Genomic DNA, 26,759 nt, shown 5'->3' on the forward strand with positions numbered 1-26,759 from the left:
AGAAGTGAGATAATAATGCAACATCATTCTTAGTGCTGAAAGAAAATAACTGTCAACCTAGAATTCTATAACCAGTGAAAATATCCTCTAGAAATCGAGGCAAAATAAACACATTCTGAAATGAAAAGTAAAAGAATTTATCAGCAGCAGATCTGCTCTAAAAGAAACGCTAATAGAAATTCCTAAGACAGAACAGAAATGATACTAGAAGCAAATTTGGAATTCAGGAATGAAGGAAGATCAATAGAATGGGTAAATATAAGGCAAACTAGTTTTTCTCTTTGTAAGTTTGTTCAATGACTCTATGACTCTATGAAACAAAAATTATGCTGTTGAATGAGTTTCAGTGTGTGTGGATATAATACATATGGCAACTACAACATACAGGGGGAAGGGTAAAAGGAAGCTACACGGTTGCAGAGTTTCCACATTTCACTTCAAACAAATAAAATGTTAACCTTAAGTAGACTGTGAAAGGTTATCTATGTATATTATGATAAACAAACCAATCAAAAATAGACAGAGATGGCTAAAAACAAATAATAAATTAAATTGTAATACTAACAAATATTCAAATAATCCAAAAGAATGCAGGAAAGGGAAAGCAGAAAAATGAAGAAACACAGTACAAACATAAAACAATTATAAGTGGTGGATCTAAATCTGTCAATGTCAAGTTACATTAAATGCAAATGATCTAAACAAATAAAAGAAAAAAATCAAATTGGATTTTAAAAATAAATAAAAATACACTGTCTACAACAAAGCAATTTTAATAAAATGACATTGCTAGGATAAAAATAATGAAGGAAAGAAATAAACCATGAAAACACCAACTTAGAGAAAGCTGTAATGAAAATATTAATTTCAAATAAAGAAGACTTTAGGTCAAGGGAAATTCCCTGGGGTCAAAAGGGCATTACACAATGATAAGAAAGTCAATTTCCCAAGAAGATATAACCATCCTAAGTATGTGAGCATTTCACAACAGAGCTTGAAAATACATGAAGCAAAAACTGATAGAACTGAATGGAGATATATGCAAATGTACAATTATACTAGGAAACGTGAAAATTACTCATTGAGAAAATGATAGAACAAATTGACACAGAATCAGTGAGGATATAGGATCCCTGAAAAGATATATTCAATCAACTTTAATGCTCCAGCCAACAACAGCAGAATACATATACTTTTAAATAAACATAAATAGACCATACCCTGTGTCCCCAACAAACATTATCCATTTAAAAGAATGGAAATCACACAAAGTATATTCTTTGACAATAATAAAACCATAAAAGAAATCAACAACTGACACATATATTGAAAATCCTCAAATATCTGGAAATTAAACAACACATTCATAGTGAGTGGATTAGGAAGTCTCAAGAGAAATTGGAAAGTATTTTGAACTGAAAGAAAATGAAAATACAACATACCAAAATTTTTGAGACACAGGCAAAGCAGTAACTAGAGTGAAATCTATAGCAGTAAATGCTTATATTCGGAAAGAATGGTCTCAAGTTAATAATCTAAGCTTCCACTTTAAAAAGCAGAGAGAAAAATGAACTAAACCTGAAGAAAGCAGAAAGTAAACAATAAAGAGCTGAAATCAATGAAATTGAAAACAAAAACAGTAGGAAAAGAATCAATGAAACCAAAAGTTGGTTCTTTGATAGGAATAACAAAATTGAAAAACCTCCAAGAATTTTCACATAAAGTTAAATGTGCACTTTCCATGTGACTCAGCAATCACACTCTCAACTATTTACTCCAGAAAAATGAAAACTTCTGATCACATAAAAACCTGCATGTGAACGTTTATACCAGCATTATTTATAATCACCAAAATCTTGGAAAAAAACAAATATACTCCTACAGATTCATGGTAAACAAATATGGCACATCCACAGAAAAGAATACTACTCAGCAACAGGAACAAACTACTGACATACTGAGGCAATATGGATTAATTTCAAATGCATTATGCTAAATGCAAGAAGTGAGACTCAAAAGGTTACATATTGTTTGATCCCGTTTGTATATTGCCGAAAAGCAGTAATTTAGAGACAGAGAAGAAATCGATCGTTACCAGGTATTGAGGGTGGAGAAAGTATGACTAAAAAGGAACAGCATGAGGCAATTTTTTTGAGGTGAGGGACCTGTCCTGTATTCGATGGTAGTAGTGGCTGCTCAATACATTTGTAAAAACTAACAGAACTGTATACTACAGATAGTATACAGATAGACAGACAGCTACTGAATGTAAGTTTCAAAACAAAAAAATGTTACATATAAACATTCAAAAAAGGGATGAAGTATATAACATGTTCTATTTAAGTCAAGTTCATTTACCAGTTTGTGGAAAAAGTGGTGATGGAGTACTTTCTGTTTACTAAGCCTCTGTGCAAGATACAGATTCATAATTCTATGAAACAGTTATAATTAAGGTAGGTTATCATCAGTTATGTCTAGATATAGTCACTTGAACGTCATCTCCATGTGAATGACAGGAACAAGTGTAATAACTCAGAGAAAAAAAGAATAAATGTATATATTTCTACCAAATACTACTCAACACTAAAAAGTTCAAACGCAAATAATTTAAAAACCCAGAGTACTTAATTGTGAAAACATATACTGCCTAAAAACAAAATATTTCAATTAAATATATTCTTCACATAAATCTAATCTATCTTTCCTTTTTAAACAGAAGTACCTCAGGAGCTAAATAGCAATAGTAAATACATGATAATTTTATAAAACTGGGCATCTTCTTACACTGGCCATCAAATGAAGGACCACTCTCCCTTTGGACTGTTGTGAACCTAAAAGAACAATTGGCATTCTTCCAAGCACTGCAACCACTAAGCAAAATTTTTTGTGTCTTCCTGTACACCCACTGTACCAACTTCTTCCATCAACTTAATTTCAATAAAGTGTAAAGAGCAGAGAGGAGATTAATGAAGGTTTCTTAGTTTATGCCTAGGAAAGGAAAAAAGAGACAAATGGAAGTTTGACTGGAGCTTGTTTAAGACATTGTAATGTTTTTAAAGATAGTTCTGAGATCTTTACGTTGGCTACTGATGAAGTCTGGCTGCTGAATGTAGGGAGAGGGTGCTTACTTGGAAGATTTCGGCACCTAGGAAACAAAGTAGGATATATTGCAGGACAGTTACTGATGGAAATGACATACACAACGGACGGTATGGCACTTGCAGTGATTTCTGTCTGTTGGCATCTGGGGATGGGTAAGGATATTTATGGAGGAGCCCAAAATGGGTTATTAATGATTCCAAAACCATATGAAGCACAGTTGTTGAGTAGAACTTCTGAAGATTCATATTTATGTCTGTAATGCTTTAGAATTTAAAATAAATAAGTAATTGGTAGAATATGAAGACTAAAGAAAACATTCATGAGTACACACAAATTCTTACAAGAATTACTGGAAATAGTAGACAACCATTTTGCTTTGATTTTAAGAAATAAATGTAGCATATATATGATCAAAAATCTTTTATCCTCTGAACTAAAATCATTTTTTTCTATGTCTTACAGCACTTTTATATTTCCTTACTAAGTAGGATATTATATATTTAGTTGAAGGAAGAATACCAATGACCTATTTTTACATTATTATATCTACCTCAGGATATTAATAAGAGTATGTAACACATAGAAGCATTCAATGAACATATGTAGTCTAAGTAAATACATAAATTTACCAACATAGACAATAATTATATGTTGGTTAAATGTCTACATAAGGATTTCTAAAATAAAAGATAAAGCTACCACTACCACTAATAATATCTAATATTTATTGTTTATTTACTATGTTGTTATAGCTGTTTGAAAAACATTAATCGCACTGCATCACTCGAGCATCAAATCTCTCATAAATTTGGTTCAGTCTCCATTTATTGATGAAGCACATGAAGATATGGAGAAGTAAGGAAATAGAATCACAGAGTGTATTTTGGGAGTATCTTATGCACACACAAGTCTTATTTCAATTTCGACACTATGTTGAAAAATCAAATTTTTCATTCTGTTTTTCTTTTCACTGTCTTGCTCTCCTCTGAAACTCTAGCACTGAATTTCCTGTTGTTCTGAAAAATGCTGCATTTTGGAGAAAAATTAGCTCAAAATTGCTGATAGTAGACAGAATAATGCATCCCTAAAGATGTACTGGTCCAAATTCCAGAACGTGTGAATTTGTCACTTTACATGACAAAAGATTTGCAGGTGTGATTAAGTTACGGATCTCTATATAGAAAGATTATCCTGGATTATCTTTAAATGGCTGAAGCCAGTGTAATCACAAGGGTATTTATTAGAGGGAAGTAGGAGGGTCAGAATTACGGCTGATGAGCAGAGTAAGTCCACATCTGGGATCCAAACCCCACAGCTTGGGCCACTGAAGTAGAGTGCACAGAACTTTAACCACTCAGCCACTGGGCCAGCCCCGCAGTGACGCTTTTTGAAGATGGAGGAAGGGGCCACAAGCCAAAGAAAGCAGATGGCCACTATAGGCTGGAAAAAGAAAGGAAAGGGATCCTTCCCTAGAGCCTTGAAAAGAAATGCACCCTAGCTGACACCTTGATTTTAGAACTTCTGACCTTCAGAACCGTAAGATAATAGACTGTGTTGTAAGTCACTAGGTTTTAAGCCAATAGTAATCTGTTACAGCAACAACAGGAAACTAATACACTATGGTATACATTTGCACAGTAAATAACATCCATGGCTGTTTTCAGAAGTCTTTTTTAGCTATAGTCAAACCATTCTTGATGTTAATTTACATCAACAGAGAATTTCCCATAGAATGACCAGCAACAGTAGCCCTACCTATTACATTTTGATAGATGACATTCATTTTAACATATTTATATGAAGAAAGCTATGCTTTCTGGACATCAGTAAAATCATAAAGTTATAAATAAAGGAAAATGTTTTCAACTTTTTAGATATATAAGCCATGGAGTTATGTAAAGTTTTATTCAAATGACATGTTCTAATAATTTGATGGATATCTTACACCATAGACTAAAGGTTCTCAGTTTCTATAATCAGCTTCTGTAATCTTTAATTAGTAACAAAACTTTGTTGAGAGAGGAAAATATTCACAGTTTTAATATATAACAATCTAAAACGGCAACAAATACACTATAGAGGAGTGTATTTGTTATGCTCTTCATTATATTGGAGGATGCTATCCTTCATATGTAATGATAATGGCAGATTTATTGGTTTCGCCATACATGGTTGCTAATTCCTCTAATCTAATTAGGTGCTTATGTGGTGACCATTATGTTAGTCACCTGTTTCAAAATCACATACTTGAATATATTTATAACAATATTCATAACAATATTTACTCTTAAACTGACTGAAGTTTCACTGCACAATGCCAGTTCTCTAATTGTTATAGTCAGCTTTTTGTCAAGAAAAACTGAAACCTGCAAATTCTATGGTAAATATTTAAGAAGTCTTCCCTCATATAATGTTAATATAGCTTACTGGAATTATATCCACACATACCATCTCATAAAAACAAAAAACAAAATATTTTCTCTACAAAATATTGAAATTGTGTGTGACTTACAAAGCTGAACTTGTGTCTCCAAAACTGCCACAGTTTCATGTTTCTGTGGTTTTACATTAAAAAAAATCTTTTATGACTTTGTGATTTCTAAGAATGGGAAAAAGATGTGATACAAATGATTAGAAAAGCTTCCTTGTGATTGTAAATACAATTTTGTAGAAAAACTATGACAGTTTGAGTGTTTTGATCTTCAGTCAAGTCAAGATACAGAAATTCTAATTAATTTTAATTCACGGAAAGTTTTAAAAAAATTTATATGATTGCAAAATTTTTTATTTTATAATTTATGTATTTATATACATATATACAGTCCTACATTGTTTAACAACAGGGATACATTCAGAGAAATGCATTGTTAGGTGATTTCATCATAGTGGAAACATCATAGAGTGTACTTACACAAACCTAGATGGTATGGCCTACTACACACCTAGGCTATATAATATTAATCTTATGAGACCACCATCATACATGCAGTCTGTTGTTGAACAAAACATCATTATGCAGTGTATGACTGTACATAGTTGGCTGAGACATACAGAAACTGTTTTTAGGAAAATATTACATTTAAGGGGACATGAACAACATGGCAGAGTGAGCTGTTCCCTTTGTCTCTCCCCTTTGTTAACTACAACTAAATGGACATTCACTGACCAACAGAGGAAGACCACACAGCACAACAGGACGCCTGAGAGACACAGGCAGCTATACATCTGAGGGTGGATGCACAGGCCCCCCAGGAAGTGGCAAAGATAGGTGAGCACACCCTGTTCTCCCCCAGTAGCCCTGTGCATGCACATGAACACTTTCTAGCCTGGTGCAAGTACCTGGAAAGTGGGAACATGCACCGGGGTGACCATAGGAGGAGGTGGCAGTAACCCTTAGCCCATGGTCATGATCGCTCTCCCAGAGGGAAGCTTGAGCCCACCACGTCCCTGTGCTGCCAAGGTGCAGCCCTAGCTTGGGTCCCAAGAAGAAAGCCCTGCCTGCCAAGTACAGCAGCCCCATGGACTGTAAACAGAGACCACAGCAGATCCATGCACTGGGGCAAACACTCCCCAGGCCCACATGTGAGCACTCATAGTGCCGCTGAGCCCCCAAAGAGAAAACATGTCCTGGGCAGCTGTGGGAAGAGGCAGTGGGAGCTTTTAGGCCGCTGGTGATCACTTTCTGGTGGGTAGGGGGAGCTCAGAGTGCCCCTGAGGCACCAAAGAGTGGCCCTAGCTCAGACCAGAGAAGAAGCCCTGCCCACCAAGGACAGTCCACACAAGTGCCTGAATGCAGTCCAAGCAGGGGCAAACACCCATAAATACCCCACAGCTTCCAGCAGACAAAGTGGGGCCAGAAACTCTGCACCTGCTTCCCCCTAGTGGTAAAAGGGGGAATCTCTGTCCTAAGAATACCATAAACACCCCGACAAAAGATTAGTTCGTCAGGGGCTGGCCCCGTGGCCGAATGGTTAAGTTCGCGTGCTCCACTGCAGGCAGCCCAGTGTTTCATTGGTTCGAATCCTGGGCACAGACATCGCACTGCTCACCAAACCACGTTGAGGCAGTGTCCCACATGCCACAACTAGAAGAACCCACAACGAAGAATACACAACTATGTACCGGGGGGGCTTTGGGGGGAAAAGGAAAAAAATAAAAAATCTTAAAAAAAAAAAAGATTAGTTCGTCAAACACCATGAGAAACTGCAGCAACAATTCAGAACAGAAGGAAAATGACAATTCTCCAGAAACCAACACTGAAGACACAGAAATTTACAAACTAAATGACAAAGAATTCAAAATAGCCATCATAAGGAAACTCAATGACTTACAAGAAAACATGGAAAGACAATTCAAGGAGCTCAGCAATAGAATGAATCTCTTCACCAAAGAGATTGAAACTATAAAAAAAAAACAACCAGAAATCCTGGATATGAAAGACACAATTAATGAAATAAAAAATAATCTAGAATCATTAAGAAATAGAACTGATCTTGAGGAAGGAAAGAATTAGTCTTCCAGAGGATAAAAATGTAGAAATTCTACAGGTGGAGGAGGAGACAGAATTACAAGTTTAAAAAATGAAAGAATTCTTCGAGAAATATCTGACTCAATTAGGAAAAGCAACATAAGTATTATAGGTATTCCAGAGGGGAAAGAGAGGGAGAAAGGAGCAGAGAGCTTCTTGAAAGTAATAATTACCGAGAACTTCCCAACTCTGGGGATGGTTTCAGAATTACAGGTAAACAAAGCTAATAGAACACTCACTAATAGAACAATTCACCAATGCTAAAAGACCTTCTCCAAGGTATACAAAAGTAAAAATGGCAAAAGTTAATGATAAAGAAAAAATATTGGGAGCAGCAAGGCAGAAGACAATAACCTACAAAGGGACCCCTATGAGGCTTTCAGCAGATTTCTCAGCAGAAACCCTACAGGCTAGGAAAGAATGGAATGATATATTCAAAATACTGAAAGACAAAAACTTTCAGCCAAGAATACTCTATCCAGTAAAACTTTCCTTCAGATATGATGGAGAAATAAAAGCTTTCCCAGATAAACAAAATTTGAAGGACTTCATCACCACTAGGCCTCACCTACAAAAAATAATTAAAGATGCCCTCACACCAGCAACAAAAAGGTAAAGGTCTACAAAGCTCTGAGCAAGGAGATAAATAGATCAGAAACCAGCAGATCTCTACCAGAATGGAGAGGCAAAGATTCAATTACAACTTAAAAGAGAAAGGGAAAGAAAGCATCAAAAGTAATGATAAACACTTCAAATTAGCCACAAACATTAAAAACATAACAATTTGTAACAGCAATTGCTCAGAAGGGGAGAGGAAAGGGAAGGAACCCGCTTAGGTTAATGGAGACAAGAGGCTATGAGAAAATAGACTATCTCATCTCCAATATCTTTCATATAATCTTCACGGTAAGCACTAAACAAAAAAATTAGAGAAGAGCCACAATTCACAAAGAGAGAAAACTGAGAAATCCCCCTGAGAAAACCACCAAAATGAAATGGCAGTCAGAAAATCAAAGGAAGAGAAGCAATGGAAACATAGAACAACCAGAAAACAAGAGAAAAAATGGCAGCATTAAGCCCTCATATATCAATAATCACTCTAAATGTAAATAGACTGAATTGTCCAATCAAAAGACAAAGAGAAGCTGGATGGATTAAAAAACAAGACCCAACAATATGCTGCCTCCAGGAAACACAACTCAGCTCCAGAGACAAACATAGGTTTAGAGTGAAGGGATGGAAGACAGTACTCCAAGCTAATGGCCAACAAAAAAAGCAGATGTTGCCATACTTTTATCAGACAAAGCAGAATTCAAGTTAAAAAAGACAATGAGAGACAAAGAGGGAAAGTATAAAATGATAAAAAGGACATTCCATCAAAAGGATATAACACTTATTAATATATATGCACCTAAGACAGGGGCAACAAAGTACATAAAGCAATTATTAACAGGCCTAAAGGGAGAAATTAACAGCAACACAATAATAGTATGGGACCTCAACACCCTACTTACTTCAATGGACAGATTATCCAGACAAAAAGTCAACAAGGAAATAGTAGATTTAAATGAAACACTTTATCAGATGGACTTAATAGATATATAGAGTATTGCATCCCAAAACAGCAGAATATATATTCTTCTCGACTGCACATAGACCATTCTCAAAGATAGACCATATGCTGGGAAACAAGGCAAGCCTCAATCAATGTAAGAAGACTGAAATCATCCTAGCCATCTTTTCCAACCAAAGTACTATGAAGCTAGAAATCAAACACAAGAACAAAACTGGGAAAGTCAGAAATACATGGAGACTAAACAACATGCTATTGAACAACCACTGGATCACTGAAGAAATCAAAAGTGAAATTAAAAAATACCTGGAGCCAAACGAAAATGAAAACACAACATACCAACTCTTATGGGACGCAGCAAAAGTGGTTCTAAGAGGGAAAGTCATAGCAATACACACCCACCTCAACAAGCAAGAAAAATCTCAAATAAATAATCTTAAAATGTACTTAACAGAGCTAGAAAAAGAAGAACAGACAAAGCCCAAAGTCAGCAGGAGGGAAATAATAAAAATCAGAGCAGAAATAAATGAAATAGAGACTGAAAAAACAGTAGTAAGGATTAATGAAACTAAGAGCTGGTTCTTTGAGAAGATAAACAAAATTGACAAACCCTTAGCCAGACTCACAACGAAAAGAAGAGAGAAGACTCAAATAAATAAAATTATAAATGAAAGCGGAGAAATTACAACAGATACTGCAGAGATACACAGGATTATAAAAGAAGACTATGAAAAAATATATGCCCACAAATTTGATAACCTAGAAGAAATGGATAAATTCCTAGACTAATAGAAGCTCCCAAAATTGAATCAAGAAGAAATAGAGAATCTGAATCACAAGTACAGAGATTGAAACATAATAAAAAACCTCCTAAAAAACAAAAGTACAGGAGCAGATGCCTTCTCTGGAGAATTCTACCAAATATTCAAAGAAGATTTAGTACCTATCCTTCCCAAACTATTCCAAAAAATTGAAGAAGATGGAACACTTCATAACACATTCTATGAGGCCAACATTACCCTGATACCAAAACCAGACAAGGACAAGACAAAGAAGGAAAACTACAGGCCAATATCACTGATGAACATAGATGCAAAAATCCTCAACAAAATATTGGCAAACTGAATACAGCAACACATTAAAAGGATCAGACACCATGATCAAGTGGCACTTATTCCAGGGATGCAGGGATGGTTCAACATATGCAAATCAATCAATGTGATACAGCACATTAACAAAATGAGGAGTAAGAATCACCTGATCATCTCAATAGATGTAGAGAAAGAATGTGACAAGATCCAACATCCATTTGTGATAAAAACTCTCAATAAAATGAGTATAGAAGGAAAGTACCTCAACATAATAAAGGCCACGTATGACAAATCCATAACCAACATCACACTTAATGGTGAAAAACTGAAAGCCATGCCTCTGAGAACAGGAACAAGATAAGGGTGCCCACTCTGGCCACTCCTATTCAACACAGTACTGGAGGTATTGGCCATAGCAATTAGGCAAGAAAAAGAAATAAAAGGGATCCAAATTGGAAAGGAAGAAGTGAAACTTTTGCTATTTACAGATGACATGATTCTATATATAGAAAACCCTAAAGAATCCACCAAAAAACTTTTAGAAATAATCAACAACTACAGCAAATTTGCAGGGTACAAAATCAATTTTTAAAAAAATCAGTTGCATTCCTATACACTAACAACAAACTAGCAGAAAGGGAAATCAAGAATACAATCCAATGACAACAAAAAGAATAAATTACCTAGGAATAAACTTAACCAAAGAGGTGAAAGACCTGTACACTGAAAATTATAAGACATTATTGAAATAAATTGAAGGAGACATAACGAAATGGAAAGACATTCCATGTTCATCGGTTGGAAGAATAAACATAGTAAAAATGTCCATACTATCTAAAGCAATCTACAGATTCAGTGCAATTCCAATCAAAATCCCAATGACATCCTTCACAGAAATAGAACAAAGAATCCTAACATTTATACGGAACAAAAAAAGACCCCAAATAGCCAAAGGAATCCTGAGAAAAAAGAACAAAGCTAGAGGTATCACACTCCCTGACTTCAAAATATACTACAAAGCCATAGTAACCAAAACAGCATGGTATTGGCACAAAAACAGACACACAGATCAATGTAACAGAATCAAGAGCCCAGAAATAAACCCACATATTTATGGACAGTTAATCTTTGACAAAGGAGCCAAGAACATACAATGGAAAAAGGAAAGTCTCTTCAAGAAATGGTGTTGGGAAAACTGGACAGTAACAAGCAAAAGAATGAAAGTAGATCATTATCTTGCACATACACAAAAATTAACTCTAAATGGATTAAAGATTTGAATGTAAGACCTGAAACCAGAAAACTTCTAGAAGAAAATATAGGCAGTACTCTCTTTGACATTGGTCTTAACCTCATCTTTTCAAATACCATGTCTAATCAGGTAAGGGAAACAAAAGAAAGAGTTAACAAATGGGACTATATCAGACTAAAAAGCTTCTGCAAAGCAAAGGAAACCATAAACAAAATGGAATGATAACCCACCAACTGGGAGAAAATATTTGCAAATCATTTATCAGATAAGGGGTTGATCTCCAAAATATATAAAGAACTCATACAACTCAACAAAAAAAGCCCAAACAACTTGATCAAAAAATGGGCACAGGATATGAACAGACATTTTTCCAAGGAAGATATACAGATGGCCAACAGACACATGAAACGATGCTCAGCATCACTAATTATTAGGGAAATGCAAATCAAAACTACAAAGAGATATCACCTTACACAAGTCAGAATGGCTACAATTAGCAAGACATCAAGCAACAAATGTTGGAGAGAATGTGGAGAAAAGGGAATGCTTATACATTGCTGGTGGGAATGCAAATTGGTGCAGCCACTATGGAAAACAGCATGGAGATTTCTCAAAAAATTAAAAATAGAAATATCATTTGATATAGCTATGCCACTACGGGGTATTTATCCAAAGAACTTGAAATCAATGATCCAAAGAGATTTATGCACCTCTATGTTCACTGCATCATTATTCACAACTGCCAAGATGTGGAAGCAACCCAAGTGCCCATCTATAGATGAATGGATAAAGAAGATGTGGTATATATACATAATGGAATACTACTCAGTCATAAAAAAACAAAATTGTCCCACCTGCAACAACAAGGATGGACCCTGAGGGTATGATGTTAAGAGAAATAAGCCAGACAGAAAGACAAATACTGCATTATTTCACTCATGTGGAAGATAACATGGATAAAGAGAACAGATTAGTGGTTACCAGAGGGGAAGGGGGTTAAGGGGGTGGGCAAAAGGAACAAAGGGGCGCATGTGTATGGTGAAAAATTGGACTACTGGGACCAAGCACAATTAAATGTATTCAGGAATTAATAAACAATAATGTACACCTGAAATTACACAATGTTAGAAACCATTGTAATCCCAATAAAATTACTTGAAAAAAAATCTTGGAGAAAATGACATTATATGTAGCATTAGTCATATCCCCCTTTAAATGGAAGAAAATATATATTTTTTTTTAAAGATTGGCACCTGAGCTAACAACTGTTGCCAATGTTTTCCTTTTTTTAATCCGCTTTTTTCTCCTCAAATCCCCCCAGTATATAGTTGTATATTTTAATTGTGGGTCCTTCTAGCTGTGAAACGGAAGAAAATATTTAAATGAACTTTGTTAGTATAATCATTTTGGAGATGTGATGGCAAATCCAGATAGAGTTATGAGAATAAAATTTGTTTAAATATTAAAAAAAATTACATTTAAATTTGACTTTTTCGTAGAAGAGAAAAAAGGTCTAATTACAGACCTTTAAAAACATACTGACCTTTCAAATTAATTCAAAATGTATTAATATCCATAATGAACATCCATTAAAATGTTCAAATAAAATATTAGAATATGTCTTATTCATTAGTTACCATCACAATCAAATTTACAGGTGGAGGAACATACACATCATGCTAACCAGGCCAAATTCTTGAATTTTGTTACTCTTCATGTGATTTATTTACCAAATTTCCAGCCTCAAGGTGTAAACAAAACATTTATGTAGTATCAAATGCACCAAAACAAACAAAAACACAAACTTAATGGCATGAAACTGACAATTTTCACTGCTGTAATCCAAACTTTAATATCAGGGTACCTTTTTTTTTTCAAAATGACATTGCCTTTGAAAATAAGGAAGCACTTTTCTCAATTTATTTTTAAAAAAGCATAAATTAAATTAATGCAAGGATGTGATACTTGCTTATCTTCTTTCACATACATAACAGCTGTTATGACACTTTCATACTAAGGAACATTAAGAAATATTATAGGTACTAAATATGAGCAAACAAAAGAGCACTGACTATATCCTTTAACAAATATAAATTGTTTCTTAAATCAAACCATCCTATTTATAGTAAATGACTTACAGATTTTTAATCTATTCCATACACAATTCATATACATACACATAAACAATGTAATTAATCTCTAATCAGCAACAGAACTAGTGTAATTTTTACCACCATCAATATTTATTTCCCAATCTGTGAACCTAATGTTCAATTGCTATGAAAGATGGTAAACATTTACCACTGCACAATAAACAAAAACATATGTAATCCATACTCTGAATTTGTGTCATAAAATTGTGTCTTGGCATCTGGCTGAAATACATTATTTCAGATTCTTCTATAACTGGTCAACTAACTGGTCGATCTGAATAGGGATAACAGGAAAAATACTTTGTCCTGGAGAAATTATATCAACTCTTGTATGCCTGAAATAATTTTAGTTACTATTAAAAAGTTTATGAAATACAAAAAGGTTTATTAGGAATTTTCGGGGGGTGCAGGCTGTGGTAAACAATCCACAGTAAAATTCCTTATTTAAAGAGAAAATTATTTAAGAATTACAAAAGTACAGATTGTCACCATGGTTTGTAAACATCATTTCAATAACATCCTAATAAATTAGCTCACTGGGAACAAAGGCCCTCTCTAACAAAGAGTTAAATGAAGTATATGATAAATTATCCAAAGGAGAACTCTAGTGTTAACCAAAATAATTTGGAGGTAGATGGGACTTTAGAGAGCATCTACTCTAATCCTATCATTTTAATAAGAGGAAATTGATGCTCAAAGAATTATATTTATTATTTTCATAACAAAGTTCGCTGTTAATGAAACATAAGTCCTGGCTTCCTGATTTTCATTTCAAGACACTACTTACCTATGGCAATTTTTAATCATTTAGAACCTACCCAAAGTTTAATTGTGACTTGTGCCAAGTTTTTCTTCTCCTTACCCTTTTGCCTATCTTCCGCCTACCCTATGTCCCTCCACTTTCAAGACACTGCTCTATCTCAAGTCAAAAAAATCAAGATAAAAAAGGGTCTGATGAACACTTTTTAAGTGAACACTTATAGACTGCACCAAAGACATTGAGTCAAAGCGACAGAAACGCCTTTAGATTTGTTTATGCATTTTCTGTAAATGGCCAAAGAAAGCCTTTCTCAGTAAAGACCTTTGTGTTTCAAGTAACAGAAAATCCTAAAGCACATGAGCTGGCTGAAGTCTTAAAGAATGAGGACATTATTATCTCAGTCTCCAAGTGCTTTACAGTCAAAGTACCAGTTCCACAGCTTAAGGATGCAGGGTCTCTCCATCACTTTGATTTGTTGTCAGTAGTGTCAACTTCATCTTAAGGTTACTTTTACTTCCTTGTTGATAATAGAAGGAACAGAGATTTCCGTATTTACACCTAATGGGAGAGAGAATGGCTTCCCATAGGCTTCTCTTAAGAGTCAGAAAAAATTTCCCATAAGCCTCCAGAAAATTTCTCCTTGCATACCAATGGCCAGAGTTCAGTGATGCCTTAATGCTATCATCAGTGAGGGAGATGAGATTATCTTTAGACCAACTAGGACATCTCTGGGACAAAGGATGGGTCAGTTTTCCCTCAGACACATGACTTTATGCAACAGGGATAGATACTGAACAAAATTTGGGTTCTGTCAGAAAAGAATTAGGAGATCATGGCTGCTGAGTAGTCAGTCATCAATGTTAACTACTCTTTTAGCTACAAAATTTCCAAACACGGCCTTATTGTCTTATTTTCAAAACTTCCCAGCCCTACCTACATGTTTCAATCCCTTCGCTAAAAGCGAAGACCCACCCAAAGTCTCATCTGTTCCCTGCGTCAAGCTGTAAGTCTAGGATCTCCACATAAGAGCCATTATTTCTAGTAGGTCCACATTGCTTAGTGAGCTATACGTAAATGATAAGGTACCTACTTCACATTTACACTCAACCGACAGTGGAATAAAAACAAAATAGCAATCACAACATGCCAGAAAGAGGGTTAATAAAAAGCAATCCAAAATAATCATGAGCACATTCATAGCACACTCAGCCTATCTTCCTGGACAGGGATAGTGCAGACTTCCAGGTTTGGGAAGGGAACAGGTTCTTGGGCAGCCCATATTTCTGCTTTCTGAAAAGCTTACCCTCACCCATTTTCCTCCATGGACACACCACTGAAAGAATCGATTAGAAAAGATCTAAGAAAGATTTTTAATATTCTAATGTTAGCCTATAATTTTACTATAATTTTTTCTCATGTACAAAAAGTTGAAAATAAAGTATTCAAGTGAAAGGAAGTTCTTTCAAAATTTGCACTTTTCAGAAAATGTTTTAGAGTAATAATGTAGAGGGGATGCTATAACCAGTCAATAAAAAGAACCTTTCCCTTTTCAATTTCATAGGGATAGCAAAGTGAAAAAAACAAAATATCAAATAATTTTAATTTGTATCATCAAATATTATTCAGGGATTCACAGGCTAAATGGCAAAGACAAGGCTTTTTGTCCTCAGATATTACTCTCACGCTACCTAGCTTATTACTTCAGGCCCAGTGAGCATACGTACCAGGCTTTCTGTTCTATTCGTATGTGTTTAATTAGTCACGGTACAGCGAAAACACATTCAGCAGCCACTAGGCAAATTTCTAGGGGATTCTCTGTTCCTCAATCTTGAAACTTCATGCTAATGTTTCTGGATTATGGCCCAACAAGTGCATTTACAGTTTTTCGTTTAGTTTAGACAGAAAGACATTTTATTAGCATTTTAACAACCCACGCTAGCATAAGTATTAGAAGAGAAAACAGATGAAATGGGGCATTTTCCTGAATCCTCTTCAAGCCTAATTTCTGCTTATTAGTTTTTTAAATATTCTGGGTATTTCATTTTTCTGTTAACCTTAAAAGATCCAAAGTAACTCATTGAACAAAGAGCAAGTATCAACAGTGGTCAGCACAATATACAAAACATCAGAAAAACACGTAAGGCTCCATATAAAGAGAAATATGACTGCAATTGGTAGATACACACCCAATTTGGTAGTTTGGAGGAGACATGGAATAGACAGGAATTAAGTAACTCCTTAAGAAGTGGGGAGTTGAAGAAGATACGTGGCCTGATGAGAGGCTGGGCAGACAAATCGTCTTCATAGAAGCAAAAGCAGGAAAAGCGTTAGGGAGAGTCTGGAGATTTGGATGGCTGAAGCCAACAGTTACACTGGAGATTAATAAGACATCTTTAAAAGTAGGGGAGGGGAAATACCCAGGGTGAGCATTTCAGGCTGCAATGCGATCTAGTTTGTGTCTTAGATAAATGAGGAAACACATCAATGTAAGAAGGAGATGTATGAGGGTGGACAAAGTCATTATTTCCATCATTAAGTAATCTTTATTTTGTACTATTTTACAGTCAGGACGAGAGCAAATGTGTGGTGTGAGGCAGAGATGATAAGGCAAGGGAGTGCTGTGAAGCACATTACCTTTTAAAGTGCATATTCAATGATACAGATTGTGGTGTGGTTCCAAAACCACATTCACTGATTGAAATGGTTATTATGCATGTGTATATAATGCATCCAAACAATGTATCATACAGCATTTTAGTTGCTAATGTTACAGGATTAGATATCACATTGGTTTGAGATTCTATTCTACACCTGCCTCTACTAGTAGCACAACTTCCAGGAAATTACAGAAATTCTCTGCACCTCGGGTTCTTCTCCCATGGTGATAATCCCCCTGATAGGGTCATTGCGAGCATAACATTAGATAATGAAAGCAGAGATGGAAATTCAGTGTCAGAACACAGCAGTCCCTCAATAAATAATTTTATTATTGGTCATCATCATCTGTCCAACTTCTCAAAAACAGGATAATCTATTTTAAATTGCATTTACTTTCATGCATACTTCTTTCAAAGAAATGCCTTATTTTACAAAGATAATCTGAAGATTATTGTTATAATTCTGACATTTTTCCAATCCAAATGTATTTTATAAATAATTGACTAATATACTTCAGGTCTTTCAGCTCCTTGACAAGTTCCTTAACAAGTTCCTGAGATATAAAGAACCATTAATTCAGCTCTTCTAGCCATGATATCAAAAAGAAACAGAAAAAAAGGCAATTTAAATGTAGATTGAATGAGTGACTCTTACAAACATTTAGTGTGCAGCAAATATCATTCAGCCTCTCTGGGCCCCTAGTGGATAGACACACATAAACAATCTTATGTAGATTTCAACATTTGCGGTTTCTTCTCTTTGGCCAATATAAGTCACTGAGACTACAGCAAATCTCAGAAAGACTATGGCTGAGACTGGATCATTAGTCTCACTAGCAATCAGCATATTAACAAGAGAAGATATCCCCTACTAATGAACAAAACCACTGCAAATATAGAAACTCACAGAATCGGGTTAGGTGCACCGGAGAGTCACTTCGCTGTGACCAGATCTCATTCAATATTCACAAGAGATAAAAAGTACACAAGAAAAATTCAGAACATACTTTGATTTCTACCCAGACAACAAAATTGTCTGGAAAATTATGGCTGCATATTTACCATCTGAGAAGAGGGAAACATTAGCAATCGAGCATCTAGATGTTTGAGCAAGAGCTACCACATACCCACATGCGTGGAAAATCTGAATCAGCAACAAAGCCAGAAGCACATGTTCTGCCAAAGAAAGAATATTCATAGTATTGCCAGTACCACACAGGTTGAATTAGACACAAATGCAAACTGTTACAATTTAATATTGATATTCTGCCTGACAGCAACATCAAAGATCAAAATATAGCATGATACATGATAAGTCATCAAAAGTGTGTATATAGTTAGTGTGAAGAAACGAATCAGAGACTAGTAGTAATCACAAAGGAATGGCTTTTCTAAGAGGGAAAGAACACTGCACAGGAATAGAACACAGAACACATGGAGAATCCCAAGTGAAAGCATCCAAGGTAAATGGAAGGCTTTGGAAATCCTTTACAAAGATGTAATTGCTTTAGCCTGTCAAATCTGAATACGTTGATTTCCATCTTTTTCAAGTCTCTTATAATATATTTGTTGCTACTCTAAAACCATTCGATATTAAACATCAGTAGAGGGACCTTTACTGATGGTAAATATTCCATATGTCTCATACAATAATTCTTTGGTTCACCATAGTCGATGAAGATCAAATTAAAAAGTTGCAACACTGAAGGCTACACTTTCAAATATGAGGCTAAAATGAAAGTTCATCCAAATATATAAATGTCAAATCAGCTTGCAGACACATAAACCAGATGTCTGTCTTCTAGCATGTGTGTATACCCTCACAAGGGTTTGTTTTAATTGTTCTGAATGTTTCATTTCAAGTTGTCCAGGCAGGGCTAAGCTAGAAAGCTATTTTTAATTGTTGACTTTTAATAGAAGACCCCTCTAAGTTCTCTAAGTTGGAAATACTGCATCAAATAATGTATAATGCAGAGAAATTGGGATCTGAATCTCTTTTAAGCATTAAAAGAAAGAATTAAGTACAGTGCAGTTTGGATCACTGTGTTACAAAATGAATCAAGTAACTATAATTAAACAATAAGCCTTCCTCAATAGATTTATTCCATTTGGCTTCCTCTGGATAACCAACAATAAAAAGAATCTTCCAAAAAACACAGGTCTGATCATGTTGTTCCTCCAGTTAAAAACTTTCAAAGGTCTCTCTTGTCTTTAGAAACAGCAAATTTTTAGTGTGGCTTTTGGAGCCAACTTCAATCTGGCAATCTCATAGAGCAGAACAGAGGTTTTTCTAGCATTTTCAAGAATGAGGACCCTTTTCAACTTCAGAATTGCTCACAGACTATATACCACCCAGCATGATCAGAGCAAAACTTTCAGTATTTATCAGCTGAATAATGCACAATTATGAAGTGAGTAATGTCTTTAAATTATTCTATCAATTTTTATAACATCTATATATATTTGAAAATAATATGTATAATTATTTATTGTCTACAAAAACTTCTGAAAGCAACATACCTTTGAAGGCCTTTGTACTGCCTTTGTGGCTCATGGTTGAGGAATCATTCCTATGGTGAAAAGAACAAGGAATTTCCTGGGACTATATGTATTTTTACTGTTATAGCTCCATTGCCTACACGATGCTTGCAGAAAGAGCACACTCAATATTTACTTGCTAAAAGAATGAATAACGTAAGAACAAGTTTCTAGTCTTAGTTACCAGGCTTTTGGGCTTTGTCTTAGTTGCTTCCTTAGGTGAACTGGCTCCTTGAGGTAGCCACAAGACTCCTTACCTCAGCTCCTTTAAGTCTCTGCTTAAATGCCACCACCTTAATGAGGCAAACCCCTAGGTGAGATACTCAATGCCCCCTAACTTACTCCGCTTAGTTTTTTTCCCTAGCATTTATCAGTTTCTATCATTCTTTAACTTACTATAGAATTTTCTCTTGTATTATTTTTACTATCTCCCACGGACTAGAAGGCAGCTGCACAAGTGCAGAGATTTTCTGTGATTTGCTCACGGGTGCATTCCAAACTTCTCAAACAATGCCTGGCAATGTAAACTTTTTTTAAATGATTAAATCTTTGATAAATCATGCCATCTTGTTGATTCTGATCCTTCACCTACAAAAAAAGGGAGGAAATCTCTCCAGTTTACAGAGTGGTTTGAAGATCAAGGAATGTGATCTAATCACTGTTTTGAAATCTATGTAATTAAACTTGTAATTCTTCCACGTTGGATGGTGCCAGTAAGAGGATGAGAGGAGAGAGGCTTCCCCTCTCACCTAGAGGCCAAGAAACCTCCTCAGTCAGATACAGTTCAATTCATGAACCTGAGCTTATTCATTTCATTGACTTGGCTGATAGCTGTGACTATAAAGATGGCCTACATGTTTTAATTACAAATTATAAGCCATCTTGCTTCAACTAGGAATGTTTTTGAGATTCAACTTTGCTGCTGTATCAGTAGATTTAGTCTTTAACTTTTATGGTTAAGTTTCTAATCATCTTGAATTTATTTTCTGTCAGGTTGAAGGTGGAGGTTGAAGTTCAATGTTTTCTGATAACCATCTCCAATTGTTCTAGAATAATTTGTCAAAAAGGTTTTCCTTTTTCGAGCAAATCACCTTGACACTGTTGTCAAAAATTAGTTGACTATATACATGTGGGTCAGTTTCTAGACTTTGTTTTGTTCAATTCCTCTGTCTTTCCTATACCAATGCCACATAGTCTCGATTCAATAGCCTTCCAAGTCTTTACATTAGTTGGTGTGAGCTATCCAATTTTGTTATCATTTTAAAAAGTAATTACAGCTATTCTAGCCCCTTTGCATTTCTACATAAATTTGAGAATCAGTTTGTCATTTTTCAAAAATAAATGCCTGTTGCTATTTTGATTGGGATTGCACTGAATTATAGCTTAATTGGTAGAAAACTGTCACCTTGTCAATCCATAAACAAAATATGTATCTCCATTTCTTTAAGTATTATTTAATGTCTCTCTGTGGTACCTTGTAGTTTTAAGAATAAGGTCTTGAACTTTTTCTAAGTTTATACACTAAGTCTTTTATGTTTTATCATGCTACTGTGATATTGCTCATTTTTTAACCTTAGTTTCCAATTTTTTTCTAGAATATGAAAATAAAATTAATTTTTCTGTATTGACTTTATATTTAAGGAAACTTAGTATTCCTCCAAAGTTAGTTAAGCATGGGACATTTTCATGAAATACTTATTAAAAACTTGTGGAATTAATATTCTGTATATCACAATGTAGAAAAAGTTGCTTTACTACTAAGGTAAATTTGCTTCAATAAACAACTTTCATAATTTGTGATTCACTAATGCTCTCAACTTCAGAGTTCCCCATAGATTTAAAAACATATACTTTAAGATAATCCCACTATATTTTAAGTTGCTGCTCATATAAGTTGAGAAAGAAACTGAATAAATGCTCTAGTATAAATGCCATAAATATGAGAGGTTAAATATCAATCCTGTTTTTAAAAAAAAGTCTACCATAACTCAGTGAAGCAGTACTGCTTTCGCAGAATCAGGACAAAAATCCCTCAAAGCACAACTCCTCTGTGCTTATCCCCTTGTATGTGAATAGGGCCAACTCATTTAGCATTGTTTCTTCACTTATGCGGGATTCCCTCCCCCAGCTATTTTCTTAAATTTGAAACTCTCCTGACCTCTTCACCACCAACATTCTCCTTCTCCAGTCAAATAGCAGTGAATCTGATTTTTTACGCATTGTGGCTAATCAGCTGATTTCACTAAAACTGAAGTATACCTATGGTAAAAATTTACCAAGTAATTTACATCTTAATGATAGAATTAAACACCTGTTCATCAAAAAAAAAGTCATTAGCAAGCAAATGGGGAGCTAGAATGACAGAAGGGGACAAAGAGGCTTCTAAATCATTAGGATTCCTCTGTTAGCCCCAGAGGAAACCTAATGTAGGCCTTTCAAGCTATGTTGTGGGCAGAGGGGAGTGTGAACCCAGGTTTTTATTTTCCAGACACAACACTATTGTCCTACAAGGACAGAGACACACAATACAGGGGCCTCCTACAATGGATGAGACAGAGCAGTTTGATCTCTAGCTCCTTCTAGAACATGGAGCCTACTCTATCTAAGTAGAAGTCTTCATTGGAGGGCTTCTCTTCATAGACCACTCCTACTCTGCCCCCAAAGAGATTTTATGCACACACACTTTCGTTAGCATTTATTTCCCAAGTCTCAAGCTTCTTTGTCAATGCCTATTTACATCACTGTGCCTCTTAACCTTTCCGTAAAACCGATTACAAGGCTTCCAACAAAGTGCCATGTCATGGAGCTATAATCTCTGTCAACACAAAGATAAGTAAATGTTGTATCAGGAAAGAGAACAATCTATGGAAAATATTTCTCTACCCAGAACAATCTAGGTGACAAAGAAAACTAATTTTGGATTTACCATATTTGTTTTATTTTGCTATATTGTTTTCATGAATAAGTTGTTCGTTTGGTTTTTTTTTAAATCAATTGAGTTGCATGAGTACAAGGTACACTTTTTCTTAAGGGTCAAGATAAAGAGTTACTGAAGACAAAGACGACCAGATTGAGCAGTAGTCAGCAGTCTGATCTATCTTAATACTCTGTAACTTGTACAAACCTTTGAAATTATGCTCTGTGAGTTTAATATCTTTGTTTTCTTTTCAGTGGTTCTTTTGGTGGGGGGGCAGTTAACATACCTAAAGAATATGACATATTTTCCAGGGATGTTCTTGGGGAGGTAGCATCTGGGAAACAGTGGGGTGAAAGATTGGAGAGGAGATTTTTATAGTTTGAAACAACTCCCCAAGTCATTCTGATAGGTTCCTGCACCACCACCATTATTACCCAACCCCCACAAAGAATCATGGAGGCAAATTTAAAAAAAAAAGGCATGAAAAACACTATTTACAATGTTCTTTATAATATACAATTAGGAGGCCAACCCAAAACAAAGTAAGCTACACAATGATCCCTAGAAGCAAAGATAATTAAGATAAGCAGATAATTAAGGTGAGCACTATTAGACAAGCAATGTTCTGACTCCCTTGTTCTCTCTGGAATGTATCCCACCAAGCCGATTCTGGCAGTGAAACAGAGCACTTGTCTACAAACTACTGTTCCCGGAACCAAGTGTCTCCATAGAGAGCTCACTTTTTCAACAGTGTTAATTTTTAAACTGACTTAAGCTTTTACTCTGCTTCTCTGCAAAATTAAAACTCTTTTCCTAATACAGTCCCACCTGCAGCTAATGAAGGTAGCTCAGGCCAGGAAATAACCTCTCTGGGTCTTGATGATGCCACAGCCAGTGTGAGATCCAATTGCACTCAGATGGGCACTTTCCAGAAGAGCAGAGAAGGGCTTCAGCCTCTCACTTCTAAAATGAGGAACAAGCCCTTGGAAGTCCTCATCTTCACTCTGGCCAGGATCTAGGATCTGAGTACCTGAACTGGTCAAGCAGTTTTATTATCTTCCTCTCCATCTGTGGGGCCAGGCTGTGGGTGCTCCATTACAAAAAGTCTCTTCCCCTTGACATGACTTCTCAGGAAACATTTTCAGGCTCTGCTCTCCAAGGCCCCTCTCACCCCTGCACATCCATTCTTGCCACTCCATGGGAACATACCATTTGCTTCAGCTCCATTTCTCGCTCTTCACTCCTCTGTAAGAACTGATGATAAAGACTGGTTCTGGGTTTCCGAGCACACTCAGGCCAGGATTCCTTTGCTTCCTCTCTGCTCTACATCCCGTAGTCAAGGAAAGACTCTGCCAACCTCCATGTCCAGTATATGCCATCCTCAAACAGCACAGGAGAGAAGACTGCATCATGAAATAATCCTAAAACGAATGTAAACTGATTTGATTTTTCGGATAAACTGAAAGTCCACTAAGTGTTAATAATGTAACACAGCTTCCATTTTAGATTGTGTGCGTTTTTTTTTTCTTTTTTTTTAAATTTAAACAGCTCTTCTACTAAAGCCTCATTGAGCAGGAGAGCATCGTGATGCATTTGAGTTCCTAATCCAGCTCAGCCACTTACTTATTATCTGACAGTCTGGGCAGTTACTTTAGTTTCTGGGCCTGGGATTCTTCAACAGTATACGGTGGAGCTGTTAACACCCAGATCACAGGACTATTCTGAAGTTTCAATGAGCGTGTATATGAAAGTGGCTGGAAAACTGTGCTCAAAAAATGCTACTCTTCTTCTAATTCTCTATGAATGGCTAATCTTAACAAACGCCCTTCATTTAGCAGCTTCACTCAGCTAAGCATGGGCAGAAGAAGAAAGTAAGATATACTATCAGAGTTAGCAGGGTATCTTAAGCTGAGAGAAGAAACACTGTAGATACTGACACCGACTGTATGCAAGAGAAATGGAGTGGTGTTTTCTAAATAATGTGGCTGACTAAACTTCAAAGAATTCCAGAACTCAGTCATACTCCACAAAAAAAGCCATCTTCATTGATCAGGTGAGAAGATCCTTCACATCAAACTTTCTAGTCACACAAAAGTAGCCATCACTGTTTCTTTTTCCCGGAGTAGTAAAGATAGCAAATACCTACATTACTCCTACAGTTTCACTACTGTTTCCATAGTAATCTTGACCTTAAACAGACAGCCAGCCAGTTATTTCTCCAGCAAAAATGGCTTTATTCAGGATCAGCAAAGAATTGCAATTTAGGGTCTGTAACCATGAAGTCATGTGCAAGTCCTACAACAGAAAGGCAGGAGAAACTCTTTTATACAGGAGAAGCGGTATTTGGGAGGGTTTTTGTAAACAAAGAGTCCATTGCAGGAATTGAGAGTTCAAGGTGCACTGGCTGTTCATCGGCTGAGTTACGACAGTCTCTCACTGGCTGAACTTCCTGCAGGTCAAGAAGCGGTAGTCTCGCTTCTTCCTGTTGGGTTCTGCTATCCACATAGGCATCAGAGCGCTCCCTTTTGGCCTCCCGACTCCAATTTAATGAGGTTTCTGTTTATTAATTTGACAGTAATATGTCTCCTTATACTCTAATGACGTATATTATTTTAATATACAAAATGTGCAAACCCTGTTGATCACTCAAATGCTGACAAGCATGTTTTAGGGAAACACAACAGACACTTTGTTCATCTGACAACAGAGTTGAGAAAATTCTCTTTTTAAAAAAGGCAAAACCTACCCAAACCTAGGTCAAACAGAATTTTTCTAAGTCAAATATGATCAATGTGACACACCTTCATCATGAACACACCACTGTGAATCTGAAGAAAGCTTGAGGTCACAGAAGTGAAAACCTAGTTATGAAACTAAATCACACACCTGGGAAGGACAGATGCTACTGTTAGGGGTGGGGATGGGGTTGATGGTGGCATGGTGATAGCAGCCTTTCCACAGTGTACCATTGTTATGGCTTAAATTTAAAACCATGTGAATTTACATTCTCTCAAAAAACTTAAATAAAAAAGGAAAACATTTGTAACCCTTAGCATTGCCTCATGCAAAATAACCTGAAGTTTCAATTCAGGAAAGCGTACCTCCTTTATTCCTTTAAATTCAAATTAATAATATTTTATTTTCTATTGAAAAATTAAATTTTTTCAGTTGAATTTTATATAACATAAAGTAATGAGAACTGCAGAACTCTCAGCACATAAATACTCTGCCCAAACTTCTGCACTAAGAGATGACAAAACTCTAGCACGGCTTCTAGCAGACTAAGGCCTCGGCCCTAGGATGACCCCAGAAACCCCCACCCACTAAAATGCCTCCCTGAGAGGGGCCAGTCCCATGGCATAGTGGTTAAGTTTAGCTCTCTCCGCTTTGGTGGCCCAGGTTCAATTCCCAGGTGCAGACCTACACCACTCACCGGCAGCCATCCACATACAAAATACAGGAAGACTGGCACAGACACTGGCTCAGGGACAATCTTCCTCAGCAGAAAAAAAAAAAGAAGAAAAGAAAAAAAGCCTGCCTGAGAAAACTTAACACTGCCAGTAGAGCTTACTGTTTGTTCTAGCCAATACCAGAGGATAGGCCCCTGACCTTCCTTTAGAGAATTTACTAAAAAGGGCTTACAATTGTGAGTCCTTTCTCTGCCCTTTTGAGATATATATGCATCTCCTACAACTCAGGAGTGTCTTTCTCAAGGACCTGAACAGCATTTCTTGGACATATAATCATCAGGAAGGATAGAGCCTCAGTCTCCCAGACTCTGGGAAAACAGAACATCATAACCTCAATAATTGCCCACTAGCAGACACAGCTGGCCTAATCACATTTATATTGACTAAGTCTTTAAAATGTATAAAGAATATGTCTTTGGACCCTAATTTTTAAAATTGAAACGAGAATCATAGCACAAAATTTTCCAAATAAGATGGATTAGAAGAAAAGAATTAAAATTTGATGCCCTTAAGTCTTCTAACAATTCTATAAAAACACACAGCAATTTAATAGGATTCTAAGTTCTAACTCTGTAGAATGAGCTCAGGAAAACAAAGAAAACATTAACTCTGCAAACACAAACTAAAATTGCTTTTATATTACCATTAAAATAAAATTCTCTTGAAGCACATTTTCATGTAGAATTTGTGCGTTTCCTGAGTACATGCTCAAGGCAGA

The 26,759-nt window shown here is 35.8% G+C and overlaps 1 protein-coding gene across 10 annotated transcripts in view; it reads right to left on the minus strand.

Annotated features, from left to right (window-relative positions):
* The window catches only part of CRPPA (CDP-L-ribitol pyrophosphorylase A), a 282,457-nt gene that overhangs the window by 75,679 nt on the left and 180,019 nt on the right, over positions 1–26,759 (minus strand). For 3 of the 10 annotated variants that reach the window (XM_070509406.1, XM_044766513.2, XM_070509448.1), the window contains one exon: positions 23,781–23,992. The exons of 6 other annotated variants lie outside the window; for them this stretch is intronic. In XM_070509406.1, coding sequence (XP_070365507.1) covers positions 23,789–23,992 — 204 coding nt within the window. In that variant the 3' untranslated portion in view covers positions 23,781–23,788. Of the gene's footprint in view, positions 1–19,636; positions 19,687–23,780; positions 23,993–26,759 lie in introns of all 10 variants that reach the window. One more of the 10 variants, XM_070509428.1, reaches the window with a different exon arrangement.

Source organism: Equus asinus, chromosome 1, assembly GCF_041296235.1.
Source record: "Equus asinus isolate D_3611 breed Donkey chromosome 1, EquAss-T2T_v2, whole genome shotgun sequence".
Taxonomy (NCBI): domain Eukaryota; kingdom Metazoa; phylum Chordata; class Mammalia; order Perissodactyla; family Equidae; genus Equus; species Equus asinus.